This window comes from Vicugna pacos, chromosome 11 (genome assembly GCF_048564905.1).
Source record: "Vicugna pacos chromosome 11, VicPac4, whole genome shotgun sequence".
In the NCBI taxonomy this organism is placed as follows: Eukaryota; Metazoa; Chordata; class Mammalia; order Artiodactyla; family Camelidae; genus Vicugna; species Vicugna pacos.
Window position 1 is genome coordinate 49,208,861 of NC_132997.1, and position 26,854 is coordinate 49,235,714.

Below are 26,854 nucleotides of genomic sequence, written 5' to 3' on the forward strand. Positions count from 1 at the left end.
CCTTGTTGCAAAAGGACTAATTTAGACTAGTACATTGTTAAAATTTAAGAGCTTAATTAGTTTTGGGCAGTGTCTGCATTTCTTTAATTTTACCAATAAATCTTAATTAAATCTTTTTAAAAAATCAACATATTTTCTCTCAACCTATAGAAATACAACAGATCTTCCTATTTGGCAGGGATTCTACTGATGAATTTTTTCACTAGGATGCTTAGAAAACAACTCCTTTCAATAAATCTGTTTTATAACTGGAAGTAATACATAGAAGGGTGTGTGTTGGTCCTCTGAGGCCTTTGTGCCCTGCCTGCAAATGTAGGTTCTGGGTGGACTGATCACATGTTTGGGGGCAGGATCTGCCTGCTGTTTGTTCTTACTGACATAACTTGGCCTTTTCCCTAAGAGAGGGGTGGAGATCTTTCACTGTCCTCGCCTTTCAGGCTGGGAACCTTTGAGATCCCAAGCTTTTAAAAATTGATTTTTGAATCCAACAGCTCAGTTTATACAGTAATTTTCTTTAAAAGTTTATCTTGTTTAGGACAGTTGGAAGTTTTGCCTATTAAAATAATTTAATTTAAGTCTAGACAGTCTTGGAATTGTGAATTAAGGATTCAAACAATGACGTTGTTTTGGTTATTCTCTAAAGTGTCTTCTTCTAGTGCTCCTTTTGACTGTAGTGCAAAGGACTGGTTTTTAGTGCTGGCCCTCCATTGGAAGCAGCTGCCACCCTGTAAGCCTTATTGTTGTCCTGCTGACCTTTGTCATCAGGAATGCCCCTGGAGGAAACAGACTCCTAAATGTTTTTCTTAAGCCTCTGTGAAGCTTGTGACATATCCTTTCAAGATACTTTTGGTTAGTGCCTTAAGTTTACTTTGTTTGTATTTACTTGGAGGCTCCATCTTTTTAGTTTTATCAGAAATCGTCAGTGCTGAGTTCCTGGTAGGTGATAAAAAGAATTGCCCTTTCCCTGTTAGCCTGTTCTGCGGGAAGCCTTTGTGGTTTAGATTCACAGTTTCCCATTGTTGCTAGCTGCAGTTGTCTCCTCCCTCCGTACCCTTCCCTCCCCAGAACTCTAGCTCTTCCCTTGCCCCTCCCCATTCCTGTATCATTTGTCCCACAAATGCCCTTGTGATTGCTGGAGGCCTTTTGCTGGCAGTTGAGTGTACTGTCTGGTAAGTACCGTGCTTATGGTAAAACTGGGTGGATGCAGGGATATTGGGAACTGGTCAGTCTTTGTGAAGTGTTATTTTTAACAGCGAAAGTTTAAACTTTGAAATTTAAGTTATAGGACTGTCTTAACTTTCAGGAGACTTCTTTAATGCTGACTGTTGTTTCTGTTCTTCCTCTCTGATTTAATTATTAGGGCTTTGGGAATGTAATTTTTATTATTGGTTTAAAAAAATTCTCATAAATTTTCTTGAGTTCATAGAATTAAAGGCAAGAGTTGTAGGCTTAGTATTTTAAGTTTTCTTCAAATAGATGGTTATTTGTAATTTCTTTATACTTATTTTCAGTATTAACATACTGACAAAAGTAATAATGAAAACAAACTCTTGTTTTGTGGCTAAGCTAGAAAATAGCATTTACTTTCAGAGTCAGAATGATTCTTTTTTCCTCTCAACAGAATGTTGGCAAAATTTAGTAAGATTTTGGCAATGTATTGTCAATTCTGGGAAATGGTTTACTGAGTACTTGAGGATAACAGATGCTTCTGGGAATTATTTTTGGTAAATTAGATAGATTTGTTCATCATTACCTTCTCCCTTGAGGTGTGAGATTTATCTTTTTCAAAGTAAAATATTTAATATTTGGTGTTCAGATTAAGTCAAATATCATTTTAATTATGGACTTTCTATTTCCTTGGATTATACATTTTGATTCTCAACCAAGAATCAGTACGTGAGTGTATGTGTGTGTTGACACCGAGTAGATAATACTCTGGTATTTCAAGCAGTTATAAAGTTGCGAGCCTTGGATTCTCTAGAAGTACTGCAAATTAAAAATCATTTTTATGGTAGATGATGTGAGGGAAAACTTGTCCGTGGGATTTCATTTCTCAATTGAATCACTTATTCAAGTGATAGGTGTACTTGTCTAACAATGAATTCCTGAGCTCATACTATCTGGCAAGTGTTAGTTCCTATGGTAAGTGCTTTGCATTTACTTCTGATTCCCAGTGCAACCTTGTCAGGTAGGTAGTATTATCCCTCTGGGAAACAGTCATGCATATGTAGAAAGAACATGGGGTTTTCTTTTCTGCAAAATGAGGAAAATAATCTCTACTTGGTAGATTTGTTGTAAGAATTAAAGGGCATACCATGTTTCTGGTGCCTAGGGCAGAGGTGGTGTTTACTAAGTGGTGGCTACTATTATTATAATAAAATTTTACAGCTGTGAAAGAGCTGGAGGGCTAAGTAAGTTGCTGAAGGTCTCTCAGTTGTCAGTGGGAGAGCTAGAGTTTGAACTGGCTCAAAACTCATAGTCTGGTAGCATGTTTTTGTTTGAGTATTGCGAAGGCTTTTAGCGTAGATTTCAGTGGATCCCTGCCCATCCCTCCACTCCTGCCCCCATGGAGGAGGGGTTCTTTATAGATGCCCTTCTTTCTTGGTATCTGCTGCCACCTTCCCAGTCATGTGCTTGGTTTCTCACAGTGGAGTTGCTTGTGCCATTCAGTGCCAGTGTTCTTCCAGCAGAAATGAGTCAAGCCAGTGCAGTCAGTGGCTTCGCCTCCTATTTTCCTCTTGTTGATAGAGCTATCATGCTTTCATTATTGTTTGTGCTGAAATAATTTGGATAGTGGTATGTTTATAATGACTCATAAATAGTGCATCGTTGCAATCAAGCATTAAAGCCTTAGTGTTTTAAAAAATCAGGAAAAAAATTCTCCGATTCTAGGTAATTGAAGGCAACTTCATGGAACTCATAGTTATCATTTTACTTTCCTGGGGCCCACTGTAATTGCTATTGATTCTCTTTCCTTTAACTCCTGCTGTTTGGTGCTGGCCATAAAGTAGAGTGTCTTTCTTCTGTAGACCTCTGGGAAACAGAAGGTATGATTTAGGTATGATATGATTTAGGCTGTAGGTTTAGGGAAGAAATAAGGAGATGAACATTCATGCTTATAGCTGAGTTATCTGTAAGTTGAAAAACACGCTTCACAAAACTTTGTTCTTCATTTACTCTTTCATTTAACAAGTATTGAGCATCTGCTGTGTGTCAGGCAATGTAACTTTCTACATTGTATTCTAATAAAGTACTCATGTATTGGTTAACTACTGATTAACTAAATTCCTGGGAGGAAGAGATTAAGTCCCAATTGGTGGGAAACAGTATTTAGAAAATCTTTTGGGAAATGAATTAAATATAAATGACTACTCCTTCCTAATAGGCTGTGACTATATCTATCTATATATGTATCTTTGTTACTGTAAGTTCCCAGCAGAATGGTTTCTAAAAGCAGGTTTGCTGAGTGGAGTGGATTCCTAGTATTAGGTAGGACTGGGAAGATCGGGATGCGGGGGGAAGGGTAATACAGACCCTTGAGCAACATGGGTTTGAACTACGTGGGTCCACATACATGCAGAGTTTCTTCAAAAAATATACATATTCCTTATTGAGTAAAATTCTGGGCATAAACACAGAACAAATCTTTTTGTGTTTTAAGGGGAGCAATGATAGATGAAGTTGAAAATGTGCATGTGTTTAGATTGTGGAAAGCCTTTTAAGGCCAAAGAGTGTTGTCTATAAGTGTTTTGTCACCGAAGTTTCCTAAGGTAGTGATTGATCAGAGATTGCTTTTGGCAGTATTTTATAGAAAGTATTAGAAGAGGAAGAATAGTTTGGAAGTTATTATAATAGTCTAGTGTATAGTCTATAATAATCAAGAAAGCATTATTTTTAGAATACATTTTCCCTCATTTTGATAAGCTTTTGGTTTGTGCTGTCAGTTATAATTTAATCTCATAGGATTTTTATGGTAAGTGTATGTGTTTGTGTGTATAAGAGAGAAAGGGAGAAGGAGAGAGGATGGGTATAGGGGATGCAGTCATCATAATTGTAGCTACTATTTATGGAGCTCCTATTTTGTACCTGGCGCTAAATATTGTAATTTTGTTGGAATACTCTCAATAAATCACATTTATTACAGACAGTAAATAACCTGAAAGTGATAGGGCAGGATTGGAATGCAGATTCATCTTATTTTTATTCATCATAATCATCATCAAAACATTTATGCCTCACTAAATACCAGATACTGGGTTAATGATACATATATATGTTATTTCATTTAATCCTCTTAACAATCCTGTGAGGGAGATGTTATTTATTAATCCCATTTTACTGATGACTGATCCCATTTTACCTGAGACTTAAGTAACTGATTAAGTTGGTGGAGATGACAGAGTTGTTAGGTGGTGGAGTCCAGACCTGTTTTACCATGTGAACTCTAGGTCCCTATGTTGTATAATTCACATTGTGTTCTCTGGGAATGGTACCTCCTGGATCTCGACTATGAGCTTGATGTTTCCTGAGGTTATGTAATGTGGTGGGCCCTGTAGAGGCTGCACTTATAACCACTATGTTCTTTCTACTATCATGCTGCCTCCCCTAGAAGTCAGTAATTATCTGTATAGCTCTGCATCTTTATAAGAATTGGCTAAGTAGCTTGCAACTGTCATTTCTTAGTTCTTAACGTTTGTCAGTTATAACAAAGTGAAACATGTCTTCTTGTTTAAATTATTTTTTCCTACTGATTTTAGACAAATTTGTTGTAAATGACAATTTTAAGTTCTTACAAAAGAGAAAAATACAGCTTTCTTACTTTGTCAGCATATAGTTTTTCTTGTACATGACATAATAATTTGAAGCTGCTGAAGTCCAGTTCTCAGGAAACTGTTTGAGTTGAGTAACTGTATTCACCAGGGAGTCTGAGATAATCAGCCCATAAAGCAACAAATAACTTAGCATTTTTTATGGTTGTGGATGCTTATCTCCCTGTTTTTAAGCTTGAATCAGAAGCAAATATTGATTCAATAGATACAGTGTTCATTCGAAAAAGCTGTCTGTAATGTTTCAGGCTAGATATGGAGATTTTGGGGACTCTTATTTAAGGAGAAGTTTATTACAATGTTGGAATTGGTTGTTCTAGGTACTTATTCCTTTGAACGTAAAGTTTTCTCTTTAAGTTTCAACGATTCAATGTCTATTATACTCAACCTTCGTGTGGAATAAAAAGATACCCTTAAGAAACAGATAATGTAGTCCATGTATACAAATAACCTTAATATGGGAGAGGATGGGAATGCTGTAATTAAAGTCCCACATGCACTGATGTCACAGAGGAAGATGAAGGAAATGAAGAGAATGGAAAGATAAGAGAGGGAGAGGATCGGAGAAGGCTTTTGATGCAGCCGTTCCTTGGAGAGTAGTTATGATTTTTGGTAAGTTGTGGAGAGGAAAGACATTCCAAATGGAGGCAATGTTAAAGCCAAGGCACTGAGGAAGAAGGCTACAGACAGTATTCATTATACAGAAAAGAGTCCAGTTTACTTGGAGTGGAGGATGAGTGAGGGGCACTTAATAGGTGCTCAGTGAAATGTCATTTAATGAATGAGTGAGCAGAAGATGTAGTTGGAAAATGGTGGTAAGGTCTAATGATTCTCAGACTTTGTATGGGAGCCAGAACATATTTAATTCAATCTTACAAATTAGTAATTAATTTCACTAGCAGAATATGGAAATATAAAAATGACAATCATGAATGTGAGTTAGTAATAGAAAAAAACCTGTCAAAATAGGTCCTATTGACTGCTTTGGCTTTTTTTAGGTTTACTCTTTGTTCATGTTTTTGCCTTGTTAGCAATAGAATAAGTGGACAAGGAAAAATTACGGGAGAAAAACTTGTGAAAAATCCATCCATTAGTTTCCCTTTTGTGAATTAGAAAAATACCATTTTTCTCTAGCCCGAAGAATACCCTTTTCTGGAAGCCTTTGAAGATTTTTGAAAAAAGGCAGTGGCACAGTATTTCAGGAGTCCTCAGATAGTCATATATATAGGAATGGAGGCCTGGTGGTGAGTCAATAATGTGGCGTAATAGTCCAGAATGGGAGGATCTAAACCTTAGCAGCAGCAACAATGAGAATAGAATGAAAGGAAAGAGAAATCCACATCTAGTCCCTTGTTTCTAAATAGGAAATAATTACCAATTATTAAACGGCTTTTATATTGTTAGGATATTGTGGGTTACTTCTGGTCCAGAGTCTTTTCATTTTATTTTTAGGGAAAATGAGTTTAAATCCCAATTTTAGTTTTACTTTAAGGGAATTATAAGTTATAATTTATCTATAAATTATAGATAATTTAGAAAACAGGGAAAAGAGGAAAAAAGTAATTCATCACCCTACCAAAACCCCTGTTCTTTTACATTTACTTATCTTTAAACTTATAGATTTAAAACTTTTCTAGTAGTTAATTCTAGATAAATGAAGCTCTGAGAAACAGCCTTCTGAACTAATAAGACTTAACCCATTAACTGTGAAACGTTAAACATGGTAAACTCAGATTTCACATGAAACCTTCATTGAACTCTAAGGTTCCCAGGATCACAAACTATTAGTTCACCTACCTTTTATAAGTATAGATGTTAATCCTACAAATGTCTCTATTCCTTATTGGGCCCAAGCTTCCATCTCCTTCAATGAATTATTTGTACAATTAAAAAGTTTTTTTTTTATTTTGAACAAATTTTGGACTTACAGAAAAGTTGCAAAAATAGTACAGAGTTTTTGTATATCCCTCATTCAGCTTCCTCTAACATTATCACCTTATATAACCATAGTACCGGGATCAGAAGCGGGAAACTAACTTTGGTTCAATGCTTTAAGTTCTGACTTCACCAGTTTGTTCACCTTTTTTTTTTTTTTAAGGAAAACCCAATATCATAATTTAATCAAACTTACAGATGTCTGCTGTCTGTCACCAGACTCTGATTCCTAAAGGGAATACTTTTTTTTTTTTTAAAAAAAACACCTTTATTGTGGTGTGATTCTTGTACAGTAAACTACACATATTTCAAATGTACAACTTGATGAATTTTGATAGATGTATACATCAGTGAAACCATTGCCACAATCAAGATAGCTAACATTTCCATCACTCCCCAAGAGGTGCAATTTTCGAATTCCCAGTTTATGCCTTCCCACCCCCTTTTACCCACTGGTAGCCATAGTTTGTTCTCTATGTCTATGAACCATTGTTCCTCACTGAAGATCCTATCTAGGATCTCACATTGCATTTTAGATTTTTTTTCTTCCTTAGTCTCCTGCATTCTGTAAGAGTTCCTCAGTCTTTGTTTGTCTTTCGTAACTTTGATGTTTTCAGAGGGCGTTAGTTATTTTGTCAAATGTCTCTCAATTTGGATTTGTCTGATTTTTTTTTCTCATGATTGGACTGTGATTATGTGATTTAGGCAAGAATATCACAGAAATAATGCAGTATCCTTCTCAGTGCATTATTACCATGGGATTCATGATGTCGTGAATATGTGTATGTATTATTGCTGGTGATGTTTTTGACCTGATCACTTGGTGAAGGTGCTTTCTGCCCAGTTTCTCTACAGTAAAGTTATTGTCTTTCCCTATTACTTAATAAATATCTTGGTGGAGATACTTTGATACTATATCATTTGCATTAGTGTCATGAAATTTGCTGTACATAGAAAGGTTTATTATATGACAAATAAAATAAACTATAGTAAAATCCTATGATAATGTTTCCTGCAATGACAGATGGTTGGATATAACACAACTGGCTTCTGACCTCCATCCATTCTCCATTCTCAAATGGGGTGGGATAAAACCCCTTATCTTCTAGGGAAGGAGGGGAACATGGAAGGGGGAAGGACCCTAGAAACACTGGTCTGATAGAAACGTTAATTTCTCTTAAAATTATAGAAAATTTATATAGGAATTCAGAAATAGGAGAAATCCCTTTAGGCTTGGGGTGGTCAAAGAACGTTTTACAAAGTTTTTTACAAAGAGGCTAGTTTAATAAGAGGGAAAGAAGAATAATGAGTATCCCAAGTAGTTAAAACAGAATTAGTAAGATCACAGAAATGGGAAAACTTTTTGTTTGGGAAGAAGTTTTACGTAGTAAAATAAAAAGATAAATGTAAAATAAAAATTAAGGTCAGATTGTATTATTAAGAATCAGGCAAGAAGTTTGAACATATTCTGCAGGAGGAACCTGAGAAAGTTTTTTTTGTTTTTTTAATTAATCAGTTTAGAATATGCTTTTAAAAACAGTTTTTGGAATCTTTGGTCATCTACATAAAACTATCAAGATTTACATTAAAATACCAAAATCTTTGTGGTATAGAGTTCTGAGTTTTGCTAAATGCATAGAACTAGTGTAACTACCACCATAATCAAGATATATAACGGTTCCATCACCCTGCTACTGCCCCTTTGTAATCAATCTGTACCCTCACCCACAACTCCTGGCAACCACTGGTCTATTTTGACTTTTCCAAAATGTCATGAAAGTGAAATCATATAGTATATACCCTTTTGGATCTGACTTCTTCAATTTTGCATAATACATTTGAGATTCATCCATATTTTTGTATTTATCAACATTCATTCCTTTTTATTGTTAAGTTTATTGTATGGATATACCATTTACTAGTTGAAGAATATCTGGGTTATTTCCAGTTTTTGGTGATTATGTGTAAAGCTGCTGTAAACACTTGTGTACCAATTTTTATATGGCATAAACTTTCATTTCTTTTGGGTAAAATACCTAGGAATGGGATTGCTAGGTCATGTGGTTAAAGTATATTTACAATTATATGAAATTGCCAATTGTGTCATTTTGCATTTCTGTCGGCAATTTAGGAGAGTTCCAGTGGCTCTGATTCTTCCTCATTAGCATTTGTTGTTGTCAGGTTTTAAATAATTTTGGGGTTTTTTTTTAGCTATTTTAATAGATGTGTAGTATGGTTTTAATTCCATTTCCCTAAAGACTAATAATATTGAATACTTTTTTATATAGTTATTTGTCATCTGTGTATCTTCTTTAGTGAAGTGTCTTGTTCAAATTTTTTGCCCATTTAAGAAAATTGGATAATTTTTCTTAAGTTTAGAAGATTCTATATATATATTTTAGATACAAGTCATTTATCCATTATGTGATTTGAAAATATTTTCTTTGATCTTTGAATTGTCTTTTCATTCTCTTAACAATGACTTTTGAAGCATAGAAGTTCTTAATTACGATGAAGTCCAGTTCTATAATTCTTTTTTATGGATTGTATTTTGTTGTATCTAAGGAATTTCTGCTTAACCAAAAGTCACAAAATTTTCTTCTGTCTTCTAGAGTTATTATAGGTTTAGATTTTCCACTTAGAAATATGATCCGTTTTGAGGTGTTTTTGTGTGTATGTGTAAGATGTAAGCTATGGGTCAAGGTTCAGTTTTTTTTTAATATGTGTATCCAGTTGATTGAACATCATTTGTTGAAAAGACTGTCCTTTCTCCCTTGAGTTGCCTTTGCACTTTTATTAAAAATCAGTTGACAGTGTATGTGTAGGCCTGTTTCTGGGCTCTCTGTTTTGTTCCATTAATCTGTCTTTTTACCAATACCATATGGTGTTGGCTACTGAGTCTTCTAATATTTTTCTTCTGTTTCAAATTATTTTGGCTGTTATAATTCCTTTGTCTTTCCATATAACTTTTAGAATCAGCTAAAATTTGGAATCAATTTCTGCAAAAAGAAATCCTGCTGGGATTTTTGATTAGAAATTGCATTGAATCTGTGGACTAGTTTGGAGTGGATTAATATCTTGAAACTGAGATTTCCAATTTACAACCTGGCATGCCTATTGACTTACTTAGGTGGTCTTTGATTTTTTTTTCACCACTGTTTTGTAGTTTTCAGGATACAGGTCCTATATATATATTTTGTTACATTTATACCTAAGTATTTTATATTTTGTAGTATTATTGTAAGTAATACTTTAAAAGAATTTCAATTTCCAGTGTCCATTGCTAGTATATGGAAACACAAATGATTTTTTAAAAAATATTGACTTTGTGTTCTGTGGCCTTAGTGACTTTACTTATTGGTTCTTAGAGGTTTTTAGGGATAGATTTCTTGGGATTTTTAAAATGTAGCATACTATGTTGTCTATGAATAAAGACAGTTTTATTTCTTCCATTCCAATCTATATGTTTTTAAAATTTCTTTTTCTTGCCTTATTGCACATATTAGAACCTCCAGTATGATATTTAATAGGGGTAGTAAGAGTAGACATCTTTTTCTTTCTTGGGACCTGAAAAGGTGAGAGTGGTCCTATTGAAAACTTTTTTCTGCTGAGCAACTGACATTGTTCTACTGTTAAGGAGTAATTCACGCTTTCAGCCTTTTTGTTTGACATGTACACAAATAAGTAATGAAGCATGTTAAAGAGAAATATTGGTTAAAAAACTGATTATATAAATTAATTGTATTAGCAAGACATAGGAGGCCAGAAAGACTTATGCAATGTAATAGTCTAAATGGGAGATAATTGTGGTATAAACTAGGTGATGACAGTGGAAGTGAAAAAGAAGGATCGATGTAAGAGATTTTGAAGGGAGAACTGACAGGCCTTTATGATGTGGTTAGAGAATGGGGAGAGGGATAGGAGAAGGTCAAAGACTACTGAGATTTTGAACCTGGGTAATTGGGGATGCCATTAGTTAAAAAAAGATATAGGAATAAGAGGAGGGACTATTTTGGGGGGGAAAGAGGTGACTTCAAATTTGAACATGTTAAACTGTTATGAAAGTGGGACAGTGTGCAAGTAGTTGGTAATTTGTTTTTAGAGTTCATGAGATTTGTGATTTATCAAACTAGAAGCGATGGTTGAAGTTCTGATGGATAGGGAGTGAGAACACCATGGGAGGTACTCTAGAGAAGAGCAAGAACGTCTGATTTAACGTAAAAGAATGATCACTTTTAAGAAAGCAGCAAAGGAGAGGGAAAATGAACTGTCAGAGCAAGAGAACTAGTGTTCATTTGTCATTCTTTCATTTTATTCATTCTCTCATTGTCTTATTAATTCATCCTATGAATATAGGATCGTGTAGCGTCAAGGCAGCCAGCGTTAGGTGCTACAGAAAAATTAGGAAGAATGAGGCCTTTGGAAAAAGCCAGTAGGTTTTGAAATTAGGAGATTTCCTTAGAAAGTGAATGTTCCATGAAGTAAAATTGTGGTGGTGGAGTGAAGGAGCAGTACCATGTGCTCAAAAGACTGATGGTGAACAAGGAGAAGCAGTAGCTGTAAATTATAGAGACATTTAATAGTGAAAGGCTGAAAAAAATTTAGGGCAGTAGTCATAGGAGTGAGTAAGTTCAAGGTGGTCTTTTTGTTACTTTTTTTTTTTTTTTAAAGAATATGGGCTATCTGTATGTAATTATCTTTAAAGGGAAAAGAGCTCATGAGAAGGGAATATTTGAACAACAGTAATAGCAATAACAGTAATTTATATAGCAAATTACTATATGCCAGACATTGAAATCCTCATAATAAGCAACAATATACAATTAGATATGGATTGAAATTATTGACATGTGGAGCATGCCAAGGAATTGAGGTCATTGCCTGTTGATTTATCAGTGCAAATATAGATCCTTAAGTAAATTATAAGTAAACTGCTATACAGAATAACAGAAACCAAAAATTTGAGCAAATTTCCTGGTTAAACTGTTTGAATATCTCAGTGGAGTGCAGTTTGACTTCCTAATGTTTGGGTTGATTCTGGCTTTAATCACTAGTAACAGGCTACTGTTTCTTCATTAGAAACTGAGATACTTCTCATGGTTTTCCATTTTTAATCATTGATCAGTTGAACATGGTCATTCTTTGTAGACCTTCTAAAATGTTCCCTATTCCTTGTAATAGACTCAGTTGTTCGCTTTTTAAGTTAAATCTTTGTAGTTTTAAAATAATTGTAAAATTCAAATGTTTCTCTAAACACATAGCTAAATTATGCCGACATGTGCCTTGTCCTCTGTGAAGCCTATTGTTCTCTTTATACAATCAGAAGACTTATTCTGGGTGACTTCCAACTTTCTGGTATCTTGAGATCCCCAATGAAAATTTATTTTGTTATTTGTAGGCACAGCAATTCATTCATTCAGTGAACTCATTATTCATTCTTTGTTTTGGAAACTTGCTGATATTTTCATACACCTATTGCATTAAATCTCAGTCACTGTGTGAAATAGGTATCTCGTGCCATTATTTTATAGATACAGAAAACAAAGTTCAGGTGGGATTACACAAAGTAGTAAAAACATGGAAATTGAATTCATGTCTTCCAAGTCTAGTCTCAATCCTCTTATATAATATCACAGTTATTCTCTATCACTTGCTGCTTACAACAACTTGACATTATGCACTATTTCAGGCTTCCCTTTTCATAGAAATAGTATTCAAACTTTATTTCCTTTTAGTTTGTCCTCATATCTATGCATTTTTGTATTTTTCTTTTACATTTTTTTAGTTTGGGATTGCCAGTATCATCTGGTAATGTTATTATCTACCAGCTTAATGATTTTAGTCATGGCTTTGCTTTGAATCATTAATATTGCATACAGTACAAGGTAAATCTTAGGCAATTTTAATTTTTTTAAGTTATTTGCAGATATCAGTTTCTGTTCAAGATAAAAAATGATTTAAAACTTACAAACAAGCTGCAAGAAATGAAACAAAGAATTTGAACATACCCTTCAGCTAGATTTATTTATTGTTAACATTTTGCTATATTTACTTTACTGTTTTCTTTCTCCTTCTCTCTCCATATTATGTATACACGCACACACATACATTTTTTTTTTTCCTGAACTATTTCAGAGTAAGTTGCAGACATTATGGTCTTTTACCCCTAAACTACTTCAGTATTTCCTTGTAAGTTCTTTTCCTTTTTTAAAATAGATTGTTAGAGCCAGGTAGTGGGTAGAACTCTTAATTTACACTCTCACATATCTTTAGTAGATGGCATTGGAGAAGGATTATATTGTTTGGTGCTAGACTTGCAATTTAAGTGAAATATTTTGTCATCAGTATTTCTTTGGACCATTTGTTACTGCCACTTTTGGCTTTCTTCCTTTTGGCTCTTGCCTCTGGTTTCTGACACACCTAGTGCAAGTGTGAGAGCTTTTGCCTTATGCTGCATAATGCTGCCATTCAGAGCCTGAGAACCTTTTTTTCTGCCACTGTATTTTTTGCCTTTGCTCCCTGAACTCAAGCGTTTTTATCATAGGACAGGCCGAGTTTCAGTGAGTTCCTAATATGGGTACTGGAAACCCCACCTGCCTGCCAAGTCCTTTTGGTTTTTAGCAAAGTGGAGGCTTGGTACTTGTCATTCCTTTGCAGCAGCTGAGCTGAAAGAATGCTGCATGGCTTGTTGGAAGTTGCTTAGTGGCCTAGAGTAGGGTGTGTATGAGGGTGTGTAGAGAGTTGAGGGTCTTGTAGTCTGCGTGGGAGACATGGGATCCTTCGTGGTGCTATGCTGATTATCAGGCAGTATTTATTGAGTGCCTCCTTATGAATAGACAAGCACTGTAATAGCTTTTGGAATAGTATGATAAAATACTTGATTAAGTCCAAGTAAACAGTCAAACAATTCTAGCTCTGCCACTTACCTGCTTTGATTTGGGCAAGTTAGTATCCCTAAGCCTTCCTTTACTCTTCTGTAAAATGGAACTGTTAATACCCACATGACAGGGTTGTTGTGAAGATTAAATAAAGAATGGAAGTATTGTGTTTAGCACATGTCTGATCCTAGTAGTATGTCATTTCATAGAGTCATAGTTAGGATATTATGACTGATACCATATGAAACAAATAGAGAGTAATAAAAACAAATAGAGAATAATATGACACTATAATGTATAATCAAATACTTTAATTGTGACCTGTAGATTATAAATAGTCTAGGAATTTAAAGAAGGGAAAGAACAGTCTTGTGCAACCATTTCATGTTCCTGTGCCTCAATTTTTCCACTGAACACACTATGGATAATGCTGGGTGATCTGCCAGAGAATGATTAAGATGTTACAGCATTTTTGCTTTTTCATGTTGTCCGTATGATGGTGGGAAGGAAGGGGGAAGCTTGGGAAACTGTTAGAAACCAAATGTAATATTTAACATGCTTAATTTTTTCCTTATGTGAACCTTATGGCAGCCTTATGGGAAAACTTAAAGTTGAATGTTAGAATCATTTCCTTCCAAGGAAGGAGTTTGCTTTTGTATTTTTCCCTGTTGCCTCACTGGCATTTTAATTAGTTGAAAACTAATGTTGGTCAATGGGTGGCCTCTGATTGTGAGTGCCTTGGATATAATCTGAGGATTAAGTGATTTGTAACCCAAATTACCTCTCTGATCCTTTGGCAAAAAAAAAAAGTAACATACAAACAAACAGGGCAGAAGATTTAGTTCTTTTGGACTGGATGTTAAGGACATATGGTTTACCCACCGTGAGTGTTTCTCTGGGTTGGGACAGCTTTTTATTCAGAACAGAGTCCAGACTGATAACTTGGTTCTCCCACCTTTAAATAGGCTTTCATAAACATGAACATTTAAAACACCTTAAAAAATGTCTTCATTTACAACATCCAAAAGAAACAGTTTCAGTTCCTAGTTTGGTATGTGATTACTTGGTTGTTGTTTTTTTTTTTTTTCTTTTCTTTTCTTTTTTTTAATTAACCAGATTTTGGAAAGTTCGCATTAGATTTTTATTTTTGTCCAGATCAATTTCTTCTCCTCTTAGAAAATTTCAGAGATGTCTCCTGTGAAAGTAAAGCTGCTCACACCTTTTTCCCCCTGTATCTTTTAAGTGTTTCTCCTTTTTGTTAGAGGGTTTTTTTTTGTTTTTTTTTTTGGCATTGTTTGCCAAGGTTTCAAGTTTATAGAGAGAGGTGAGGCAACGTTGATCTTGGCAGAACAGCACAAAGCTAGTAGAGTCATTAAGTGACGCAAGCTTTTGATTTTTTTTTTTTTCCTTCTGTTAAAGCTCTCTGGCACAGCTGGCTAGTCTAGTCAGAGAGGAAAAGAGAACAGACTTTCTGAAGTTCTGGATGGAATAATAGAAGATGTTTGGGGCATGTTAAAGAACAGCAGCAGCAGCAACAACAACAGAAATCCCATACATTTCAGACAAGCTTCTTAGCTTTGTGGAATTTATGTCAATTTCTCAGAACTTGAGTTTTTACTTCAGAGGATGATGGGACAAGGCAATAAAAGGCAAGGAGGGTTGCACTGGATTCTCGCTTATCGGTCTGCCTCTCCTTCGAGTTGGAAAAATCTTCAAGCCCCAAGAAGCATTATAAACAAGCCTAAAGAACACATCCTACTCTGATCCTGGCTTCTGTTGGAGTTGAGGATTTACAGCCACTTCACCAGGATTTTATGGAGGCAGTTCAAGAAAAATAGAAGGAAGAAATACTTAAGGATTTCTCTGTTTGCATTAGCCCTGTACCATGTTAAATTTGGGGCACTGATTGGAGCAAGTAGAGGACAGCTCCGTCACATTGGATTGAAGGATACCTGAGTTCCTTGAACTTACATATATGATGTTTGAAAGGTTGTAAACTCAAAAAATCTTTCAATGTAAATTCATTACATCCTGGATTCTCTTTACATTGAGGATTTCATCAGACAGAGCCTCCCTCTCCAAAAGATACAAAACCTTCTCTGTGTTTCCAGGCTAAATGTGAACAATAATGTCTTGGAAGAGAAATTATTTTTCAGGGAGCCGTGGCAGTGTCCAAGGGATGTTTGCTCCTCGAAGCTCAACCTCCATAGCTGCCAGCAAAGGCCTCAGCAATGAGCCAGGACAAAATAGCTGCTTCCTCAACAGTGCTTTGCAGGTAAGGGATTTCTTTCTATTTGGTGAACTTTGACTTTCAGTTACTGGTGCTGTTTTTCTGATTACTCTTTTAAATATAATACCTTGATAGTCTCTGTTTTTTGGTCAGCAGCCTAAGATCATTTTTTAAGTTTATTTGTGTGATCATATAGGCAAGTCACTTTATCTCTTTGACTCCCAGTTACCTCATTTGTAAAAGAGGTTAATAATAATAATAGAAATAATAGCTGTAACTACTACTACTTACTTGCCTAAAGGAAGGTACATGGACTAGATGATTTTACTACTTGTTAATGACTTTTTTCCTCAGCAGTCTCTACTGCTTCCTTTTTTCCCATTTGTCACCAAGGTGTCTTATCCCCTAGTTGCTTTCCTCTAGTATAGAAAGCAAAATTCTTTCCACAAGTCAAAGATTTTTCAGGTATGTTATTCTTGTCTCATAATACCCAGGCTCTTAGTCCACACACTGAATGGAGTCCAGTCTTTGTCCACTTCTTCATCTCCTTCCTCTGAGCTCTCCTGTAGTGGCTCCTGATTGGTGTCTGGTCAGATGCGCTTGAACAGAGCTGGAAGAAAGTAAATTCCCCTAAGGTGATTATCTACTCTAGATTTACCCATTTGGCCTTGCCTGTCACCTTAGTGGTCTCAGAACCCCGAAGCTTCCTGTTTGCCTGCCTGCCCTGCCTGTTCGGGGCCATAGTGTGTTAGGTTCATCCCCCTTGGCCTAACTTTCAAGTAATTACTTTCCCCTTTTATCTGCTTTTTCGGAGTGAAAGTAAATGAAATTCACCACTCAAGATAATTATGCTTGGGAAAAATAGTAGCTTTACACCTCATATGTATGAGAAAATAAGCTTTTATGAGAGAAATAAAGACAGTGTATTAGGTATAAAAAGCACTGGGCTTAGGGATGAGAAGATTGGAGTACTAGTTTTAGCCTTTTTATATGCTACCCTTGTGACCTTGTACAGGTAATAGTATTTTAGTTTTCTCATTTGTCATACAACAGTCTTGTCAAGCTTATTTATTTATTTTGTATTATGAATCTGCTGTAGACATCAACCAGGCTGAACAATGATTAACATTTACCATTTGTATTTCATTCATCGCCCCTCTTCTTTTGCTGAATTATTTGAAGCCACTCCCAAGCATCATATGATCTTAAAATACTTCAGTGTATATCTCTAGTACATAAGGACATTTAAAAAAACATAATCTCAATAACTTTATCACACCTAAAAAATTTAACTAAAACTATTAGTGTTATCTAATATGCAGTCCACGTTCAGTTTTCTCAGCAGTGTAAAAATGTCTTTTTTTGAAAATTGAGTTATAGTTGGTGTACAATATTATACAGGCTACAAGTGTATAATATAATGATTCACAATTTTTTAAGTTTATACTTCATTTATAGTTACTATCAAATATTAGCTATATTCCCTACATTGTACAATATATCCTTGTAGCTTATTTATTATATATATATATTTTACACATATGTATACATGTATATATTTATTCTGTAACTCTTAATCCCCTACCCATATCTTGCCACCTACCTTCCTTCTCTCCACTGGTAACCACTAGTTTGTTCTCTATATCTGTGAGTCTGTTTCTTTTTTGTTATATTCACTATTTTATTTTATTTTTTAGATTCCACATATAAGTGATACCATACAGTATTTGTCTTTCTCTGTCTCTATTTCGCTTAATATAATACCCTCCAAGTCCATCCATGTTGTTTCAAATGGCAAAATTTCATTGTCAAGCTTATTTATGTAATAAACTTTTATGTTTTATTTGAAAACATTAAAATAAATCTGTGCTGTCAAATCTATGGAAAGAGTGTAAGTACCTTCGTTAATTACTACAAATTTTTCCCTGGATGATGCCTGTTAGCTTTTTGAGTTAACTTTGAATGAACTAAAAATACTTTTGTAATTTAGAAGCAGGCAAAAAAAGGGTGTTGATATAATGTATATGTGTTTACCTCCTTCCTAGTCATAGTCCTGGTTTTATAATTCTGTTTCTTTCTATATTTTCTATCTTCATTGTCAATCGACGCAATAGTATTTACGACATTCTGTTCTAATTTCCAGTGCCATATAGAATATATAGTATACACCCCCCCACACACACACACACAGATTTCTTTATCTATACTTGAAGACTGAGTCATTGACAGTTTTGGACTGCCTGTTATAATCATGTTACAAGTTGAAAATAATTGTTTCTATGAGCTAATATTCTAACTTTTGATATGAAAGGTGTGTTCACCACAGATATATTGAATCCATTACATTTGTTATTTATTTGGGAGTTTGGCATGTATATACCTGTAGAAACCTAAGTAAGAAGTTCCAAAGTTTGCTATGGTCTGGGGTTCCAGAAATGTAGTCCCTTTTCATATATGATGCCATTTAAATGTTTTCCAATTAAGAGGAGCTTCCTAAATCATTTGTGCTGTTTGTTATAGCATTTCTTTTTTAACTAAAGTCTGTAGTTTATTCAGATTTCCTGAGCTTTTTACCTAGTATCTTTTTGTATTGTAGGATCCCATCCAGGATACCACATTTACATTTACTTGTCATGTCTCCTTAGGCTCCTCTTAGCCATAATGGTTTCTCAAGATTTCCTTGTTTTTGATGATCTTGACAATTCTGAAGAGCACTAGTTGAGTATTTTGTAGGATGTCCCACTGTTAGAATTTGTCTGATGTTCTTCTCATGATTGGACTGGGGTTAAGGGTTTCTGACAGGAAGACCATAAAAGTGAAGTGACATTCTTATCACCTCATGTCAAGGTTACATACTATGAGCAGATTTATCATTGTTGATATCACCATTATTTTTTTATTCTGTTAACTTAAGGAGGTTACACCTTTCTCAGAAAGGTCCAAAAATTCAGATATCTAACAAAGACAAAATTCTACACTACAATTCAAGCTTCTAAATAAGTTTTAAAATACTCTTGCTTTTCTTGTGTGGATCATTAATATAAACCCTTATTCTGCAGTTTTTAACCCATAAATTTCCTCTTTAGGTTCACATTTGTTGTATGTCATACCATTTTTTTTTTCCTGTGTGACCTACTTCACATTCAAATTAGTATCTTTTCCGGAATATGATCATCTAGCCCTCTTGTCGGGTACCTTTTTGGATATTTGTTTTAATATACTAGAATGAGATTTTCTCTTGGGAATAACAATATCTTCTGCAGTCATTACCTGTGTTTACTTGACCTCTTGAATTTAAAATTAAATGGGGGCTTTTATAGAGTACGAAGTATCTTCCCTTTTTCATCAGGTTTTATGGCACTTGGACATCTTCCGACGTAGCTTTAGACAGCTTACAACTCACAAATGCATGGGAGATTCCTGCATCTTTTGTGCTCTCAAGGTAAGTACTTCAAATTTGTTTTTTTCTCACTACCATTAAGTTGCCAAATGGTCAGTATTGAAGTGGTTTGGTTATTTGGGGTGATGCTAAAGAATTTATTACTGAATTATCTTCCTGTGGTTTAGTGCAAAGGATGGATATGATTAGTTTTGCTTGCTTCAAAGAATTACTGCTTGGTTTGGATAGTCTATTTTTCTTAACTTTTTTGTCTGTACAACTCTATTTATTATGATAGGATACTAACCAAATGTGCTTAGACTCTGAGTATCTGAAAAGCTAGTACTAAAATTCATTTTGAAAGAATAAACCAATTGTTTTTCATGGAATTAACTATTGTCTGTTAAAGCTAAATTTAGCAACAAACTCTTTCTATTAAGAAAAGCCAGTACTAAAATTTCCCCATTTTCCCATTCCCTAATGTTTCTCATTATCACATTTGACAGATTCTTTATGTTAGTTTTCTGTCCCATCATCTGACTCCAAGTTTTTCATTTCTGAATAAAATGAAACTGAGAATTCATTTAGAGACAAATAAAATGGCCTAACGTGAGAGAGTTCTGACTCAAGAGATTTTAGGTAAACTGCTAAAGAGAAAGACCTAGGATGTATAAAGAGCCCATTCTCCATTATTTTATCTGTTTTTCCAACACGTAGCTTCTCTCTGTTTTCTTGGTCCAGATGTACAACGGATTGTTTGTGGTTGAATGAGTATGCTTGAGCTCCGAGTAAGCTTTCAGGGTCATCTTTCAGTCTCATGAAATCTGAATTCTTGATTTGTCACAGGGGTGCTCGGATGCGATCATTATTAATTTAGTTGCTTTTACATCTGAGAGTAAGAATTGTGACCAGAAAACCTGGGAGCATTTCCCAGTTAAATCTGCAACAACCGACTCAAAACAATTTTTTGACAAACATTACTTTGAAGTTTTAGTCCATGGTAGGCAGATATCTTTGGAAAGAGTTAACTGAGTCTTCTGAACTTCTTGCCACTGGGGTAGCAAACATCTTTTTTTTCACCCTTTCTTTAGAACCATTGTAACTTTTAGCAAATTATAGAATATAAATTATTGACTAATTGGGGAGTTTGAGTATGAAATTTTAATAAAACTAGACTTTTTACAAGTTGTAATATTTCCGACTATGCTTATTTGGGCAGAAGTCCATCCAAGAGTATTTGACTTGACTTTCTGAAAGGTACATTGACGTTAAGTATCTAATTTTAGATAAATAGGAAACATAGTGATCCTGTGGTTGTTAAGTCCAAAGAAAGTCTGGCTTATGGCATTAAACCAAGAAAAGGAAGGCAAGGAAGATTTGAATCCTGGAGAAATCCCTGGAAGAACAATCTCCTGAAACTGGAAACTCCTATGTGTACCATGAAGGGATGACAGAACTTACATGACCCCCTGACATGCATGCGATTAGTCAGGACTGTGCTGTATTCTTCACTGGCCAAAATGGGACTCTGGAGAGTTGGCTGTCACAGGATTGTTATATTTCATTTTCCAGAGGGATAAATTGTTACTTTAATATAAAAGTAAATCAGTATCATTATATAAGCCAGAGAGAGAAAGAAAACCAACCACCAGACTTTATGGGACACCTTCTGAAATACCCAAGTACAGAAAGGAAGTTGTTTTTCAAGCTAAAGGGGCTGAGGATGTATCCTGGGACTCTTTCAGAGAAGCAGTGGCTTATGATAGATAAGTCAATGGGCTTAGGGGATTAATGGCTGTATTCTGGGTCTTCATAACTCTGAGAATGTGTTGGATTTCTGGTACTTTCCACACGACACCACTGCCTGATCTATCCATTAGATTTCTTTTCCTTCACTGTCACTTTTGCTATATTGGAAGTATATTAAAATTTTGCTTTCTTTCCCCTCTGAAGTGCTTTTAAGTCCCTCAGTGCTAAATAAATGTTAAATAACTAGGCTCTAGTTTACATGTACTTTGTTTTAGGTGGCATTGTTTGCGTTATTTTAATTGTGCACTTAATTTGAAAATTATAGTCTTACAGTGTGAATGGACTAATTTGACAGAAAGGATGAACTGAACTTGGTTCTAATAGTTGAGAAATGTAAATTGTTAGAGTAGCCATAGTTTCTAAGAGACATTCCTTCCACCATACTGGAGGACTTCGTTTTCTAAGAGAAGAGAAGGGAGGAGTAAACCTGGGCTGGACTGTCAGCATCTGGGCTCTCCTTTAGAATGTCTCTTTTGTTCCCTACTTTAAAAATAGTCTTATAGAGTATGACAATAATATAATTCATCATTGAACTAGGTTCTAGTCAGTATAGTAAGATAAGAAAAACAAAGGAAAAATAAAGATTAGAAAGAAAGTAACAAAGTTGATATCATTTGCAAATGATGTGATTGGCTATTTAAAAAAAAAACCCCAAAGAATCTACTAATAAAGTCGGTAGAATCAGTAAGAGAATTTATCAGATTGCTACCTATACATTCAATTGCATTTCTATATACTAGAAATTTCTAACTAACAGAAAATTCAAAGGGCTTTAAAATTTTTATTTAATTAATTATTTATTTAATAGAGGTACTGGAGATTGAACCCAGGACCTCATGCATGCTAAGCATGCACTCTACCACTGAGCTATTACCCTCTCCCCTCGAAGGGCTTTTATAATAGCAACAACGTATATAAAGTAGACATGAATAAATCTAACAAAAAAGATGTAAGACATTTATGTAAAATCCCCACAGGGATCCAGTATAACAAGTAACCATAAAGTGAAAAATGTTTGTCACAACTCTTTAGGTCAAAATAGAATACTGCCAGTTTCGTAGACATCCGCCTTCCCTTCTTTCTCAGTCACATCTCCTTTCTCTCAGGAGTAGCCACTTTCATAATGTTTGTAGTAATCACTTTCATGTTTTATCTGACAGTTTTACTGCCTATGTATCCATTCTGTGTGTGTGTGTGTGTGTGTGTGTGTGTCTTCTTTAGCTCAGCAATGTTTGTAAGATCATCATGTTGTGTGCAGGTTGAGTTTGTTTGTTTTCATTATTACATAGTAATATAATGTATAAATAAACCAGTGTTTATCCATTCTACTGCTGGTAGTCATTTGGATTATTTCTCAGTTTTTGATTTTTTATGAACAATATTACCAGGAACATTCTTGTATGTCTCTACATATTTGTACATATCTACATATGTGTACATATTTCTTTTGTGTACCTGCCCAGGAATGGGATTATCTGGATCAACAGGATATGTATATCTTCAACTTTTTTAGATAATTCCATCTCTTTTCCAGTATGTCTATGTGTTTTCCAATTTCATGGTACTAATGTATGCTCTGACTAGTAGGTTTTTCCTGGAAGTTGAGAAAATTCAGTTCTGAAATTCATATGACAAACAGTGAAGAATAGACAGGACACTCTTGAAGAATAACAAAGTGAGCTACTTGCCTTGTATATCCGAGTAGGCTAAGTTATGTGGTGACAAACTAAAATCTCAATGATAAATATACAAAAGATCTATATAATGATCACATTATTTGTCCACTTCAAGTTAGTTGGAAAACTACTGATTATAGTCACTTAGGTTATTTATTTAATTTTTTTTTCCAGTGGAGGTACTGAGAATTGAACCCAGGACCTTGTGCATGCTAAGGTCCACTTGAGCTATACCCTCCACCCACCGATTATAGTCCTTTAGGAACTCAGGTGCCAAAGCTACAACCAACTTGAATATTGCTTGTTGCTAAGCCAGAGGGGAAAAAATTCTGGAGGATTTTGCACAGGTAGTTAAAAGCTTAGCAGGTCACTTTTGCTTATAGCTTATAGACAAGAACTAATCATACAGCTCTAGTGAATGACAGTGGGGCCAGGAAGCATGATCCTATCATAATCCTTGGGAGAGGAAATATTTCTTGCCAGAAATATTTGGCTAAAAGTACTGATGGCTACCATACTTTATCAGATATTGAGACTTATTATAAACTGTAGTAATTAAAACAATGTGGTATCAACACTATAATAAATAAATGAAACACAATCAGGAGTTCAGAAACAGACCTATGGGAACTTGCTACTTGCCCTGTGAATCAAAAAAGAAAGTAGACTTTCCAGTAAATATACTTTGATAATTGGTTACCCATATAGGAAAAAAAAAAGAAATTAGATTCCCTACCTCATATTAAACCAAAAGAATTTCAGATGAATTAAGGACTGAAATTAAGGACTGAAATTTTTGTGAAAGACAAAAATTTTTGAGTCTTAAAAGAAAATATGAGCAAATATCATGACCTAAGTGATAGAGGGGATTTATTATTATTTAATAAATCATGAAAAAGACAAAGTTAAAAACCTGATACATTTTAGTACAGAAAATTCAAGAACTCCTGTTCATTAGAAGACTCCATAAAGACAGTAAAGACACAGGCTACAAGCTGGGAGAAAATATCTGCAATATATATATGTAACCAACGAAGTATTGGTGTCCAGTATAGAAGTCCAGAGAAGAACTCTCATAAAGAATAAGTAAAAGATAAAATGAGTCAACAGGAAAATGAACAAAAGACATAAACAGGCATTTCTCAGAACAGGAAACCCAATTGACGTGTAAGCATATGAAAGACCTTCAGCAATCTTAGAAATGTAAGTTAAACCATGCCCTTCAAATTAGTAGAACTTTAAAAATTGGATAAATTTTTTACCTGAAAGACGTAGTAATAAGAATTTACATACATTGCTGGTCAGAATATAAATTGATACTGCTGTGGAGGAAACCAGTTTGTTACGCCATTTGTCAAGTAAAATGGAAGTAGAAGATACCTTACCACTCAGTAATTCTACTCCTGAATATTTACCATAGAAAACTTCCTTGTACATACGTATGAGAAGATATAGTAGAGAATGTTTAAGGTAGTAGTTTTTGTAATTACAGAAAAAGGGAAACAACCCATTCCAGCTATAGGAGAATGGATTAAACACTTATGGTTTACTCCCAGAGTAAGCTTTTGTATAGAAATGAAAATGAATAGCCTGCAGCTACGTATATCAACTTGAATTAATTATAAAACATTATAGACAGTCCTTGACTTATGATGATTTGGCTTATGATTTCTTGACTTTGTGATGGTGCAAAAGCAATATGCGTTCAGTTGATACCTTACTCTGAATTTTGAATTTTGATCTTTTCTCTGGCCAGCGATGCATGGTGTGATACTTTCTTGTGATGTAGGGCAGCTGTAGGAAGCCTCAGCTCCCAGTCAGCCACACAGTCAGAAATTAAACAACCGATAGGTACACTTATAACCATTCAGTATCCATACGGTCATTCTGTTTTTCACTTTCAGTATAGCATTAAATAAATTACACCAGATATTCAACAATTTGTAAGGAAGTAGGCTTTGTATTAGATGGTTTTGCCTGACTGTAGGCTAATGTAAATGTTTTGAACTTGTTTAAGGTAGGCCTGGCTAGTCTATGATGTTTGTTAGGTAAGTTACAGGTATATTCAAGTTAGGTATATTATGATGGGTTTATCAGGATGTAACTCCTTTCTAAGTCAAGGAAGATCTGTACAGTGAGTGAAAAAAGCAAGTCACAGAAGACTACTAAACTATGATTCCACTTATATACAAATCAAGAATGAGCAAAACTAAACATAGTGTTCAGGGATACATACATGTGATAAAACTGTAGAGAAAAAAGGAATGATTTTCACGAAATTCAGGGTAGTGATTATTACCTCTGGAAGGTGGAATGGGAAGGATGTAATCAATTGGGGAGTCTCAAATTCAATTTTTCCATTTCTTAAATGGTGTGGTAGGCACATGGGCATTTATTTATTATTCTTTAGCTGTGTATACACATCACATTTGTTCTTTATTTGAATGATGATTTTTATTATAAATATAAAAAATACTGTAATCATTCTGGAAAGCACACTAAAGTATAAAGAGGAAAATTGAAAATAGCCTGAATTTCACCACAGAGACTATCATTTCTCTTTATGCCTCCTCTCTGGTCTATGATATTTCTAATAATAAATCTTTTTGCCCACCGTTTTAGTAAAAAGAGTACTTTTTTTTCAGACCCCTAAATTGCTTTTCTATCTCTAGTATCTTTCTGTTTCATTTGTTCTAACCTAAGACTACCCTGGAGTACTATTTTCAAGTTACCCCCTTCTTATAACCTTAAAGTGGCTCCCAATTATTTCTTAAATCACTTAAATATGCATGATTATGGACATTCTAAAAACTAATTTCACACTTTCTTTTCCCTTCCTTTCTTTCCCCCAGCACTCTCCATTTCAGCTGTGACAGCAGATGGTACACTTACTATGCCTGCCTCTTAGACATTGCCCTGCGTGTGCCATTCGCTTTGCCTGGATCCTTTGGCACCCAGAATAATAACGAACAATAAAGAAAACAATAGCAAACACACCCCTTTTAAAGAAACCACATTTCAGAACTCCATTTCAAAAATTTATCTTCTTCATGAAGTTTTAAAACTACTCTGTCCAGATCACGATTGACTTAACAGTGTTTTTTAGCGTGGCTGAATGGGTTTTGGGGAAGGTGGCTCAGCTTTTCTTCTCTCTTGGTGCTTGTCGCAGTGCCTGGACTGTAATATAAACAGGGTTTATATATTCAGGGTTCATACAGTCTATAAGTAATTCTTGGATTTTAGTTACGGAGTTTAGGGTATTGCTTTTTTCTTCTCTTTTCTTTTTGTCTTTCATGTTCTCTCTCACTCTTGTCCTGTGTAAGGGATGTTCATATTGTGACTTTTGGTCTCGTACTTTTTTCAGTAGGTCTACTAATTTTGACCTTCAGTCCTCATTTCTTAGGGAAAGAGTAAGATGTGGCCAGGGGTTGTGGGGACACAGAGGTGAGTTGATCTTCTGAAGGAAGAGTGAAAGCCTGGGGTTCTGGCCACAGAGCAGTTACCTAGTATCTTGTGGTTAAGTTACGTGTTAACTTTTTGCTGTCTCAGTGTGGGTGTAATTCTGTGTATACTTTTCTCTGTGTGTATAATTCTATATATTTTTCTCTCTCTCTTTTTTTTTTTCTCTCTGCCTCCTGTTTAAAAATTAGAGGACCATTTGGTGAGACTAATAAGAATTCCTTTTTGCTGGTACTTTAGGACCTTGTTTGCATTCTTTAATGCTAAGTTTGATATGTAAAATTCTTATTTCTTAGATTTTTTTTTTAAACAGGAGACTCCAAAATTCCTGAATTAGAAGTACTCTATAAAACTTGCCAATTCTGTAAAGTCAATTCTTTATGTTAGAGCATAATTGCTTGTTTCTAGAATCCACTATTAAGAACAAAAACACAAACATGTTCCTAGATGAATCAGAAGCTAGCCAGCTTTCCCTTAATCTGATGTTTGGATGATGGATTTGCTCTTCCAAGTCTGGGTGAAAGATATTTATCCCTGCTGTTTCTCCGTTTGTTTACTTTACCTTGCACCTTAAAATGCTCTTACTATTGGCCTTATATTAACACCTTTTGGATAATGTCTTTGTTGAATATTTTTGTTTTTTTCTTCTGCTTATGAATGTC

General features: G+C 34.8%; 1 protein-coding gene across 19 annotated transcripts in view; it reads left to right on the forward strand.

Moving 5' to 3' along the window:
- Positions 1-26,854, forward strand: part of USP54 (ubiquitin specific peptidase 54) — a 120,253-nt gene that overhangs the window by 51,008 nt on the left and 42,391 nt on the right. For 18 of the 19 annotated variants that reach the window (XR_012077368.1, XM_072971300.1, XM_072971309.1 and 15 more), the window contains 2 exons: positions 15,059-15,914; positions 19,219-19,311. Coding sequence is in view for 18 of the 19 variants with exons in the window: in XM_072971300.1 (XP_072827401.1) it covers positions 15,768-15,914; positions 19,219-19,311 (240 nt within the window). In the remaining variant the exon portion in view is untranslated. Of the gene's footprint in view, positions 1-828; positions 850-15,058; positions 15,915-19,218; positions 19,312-26,854 lie in introns of those variants that run through there. The other variant, XM_072971307.1, reaches the window with a different exon arrangement.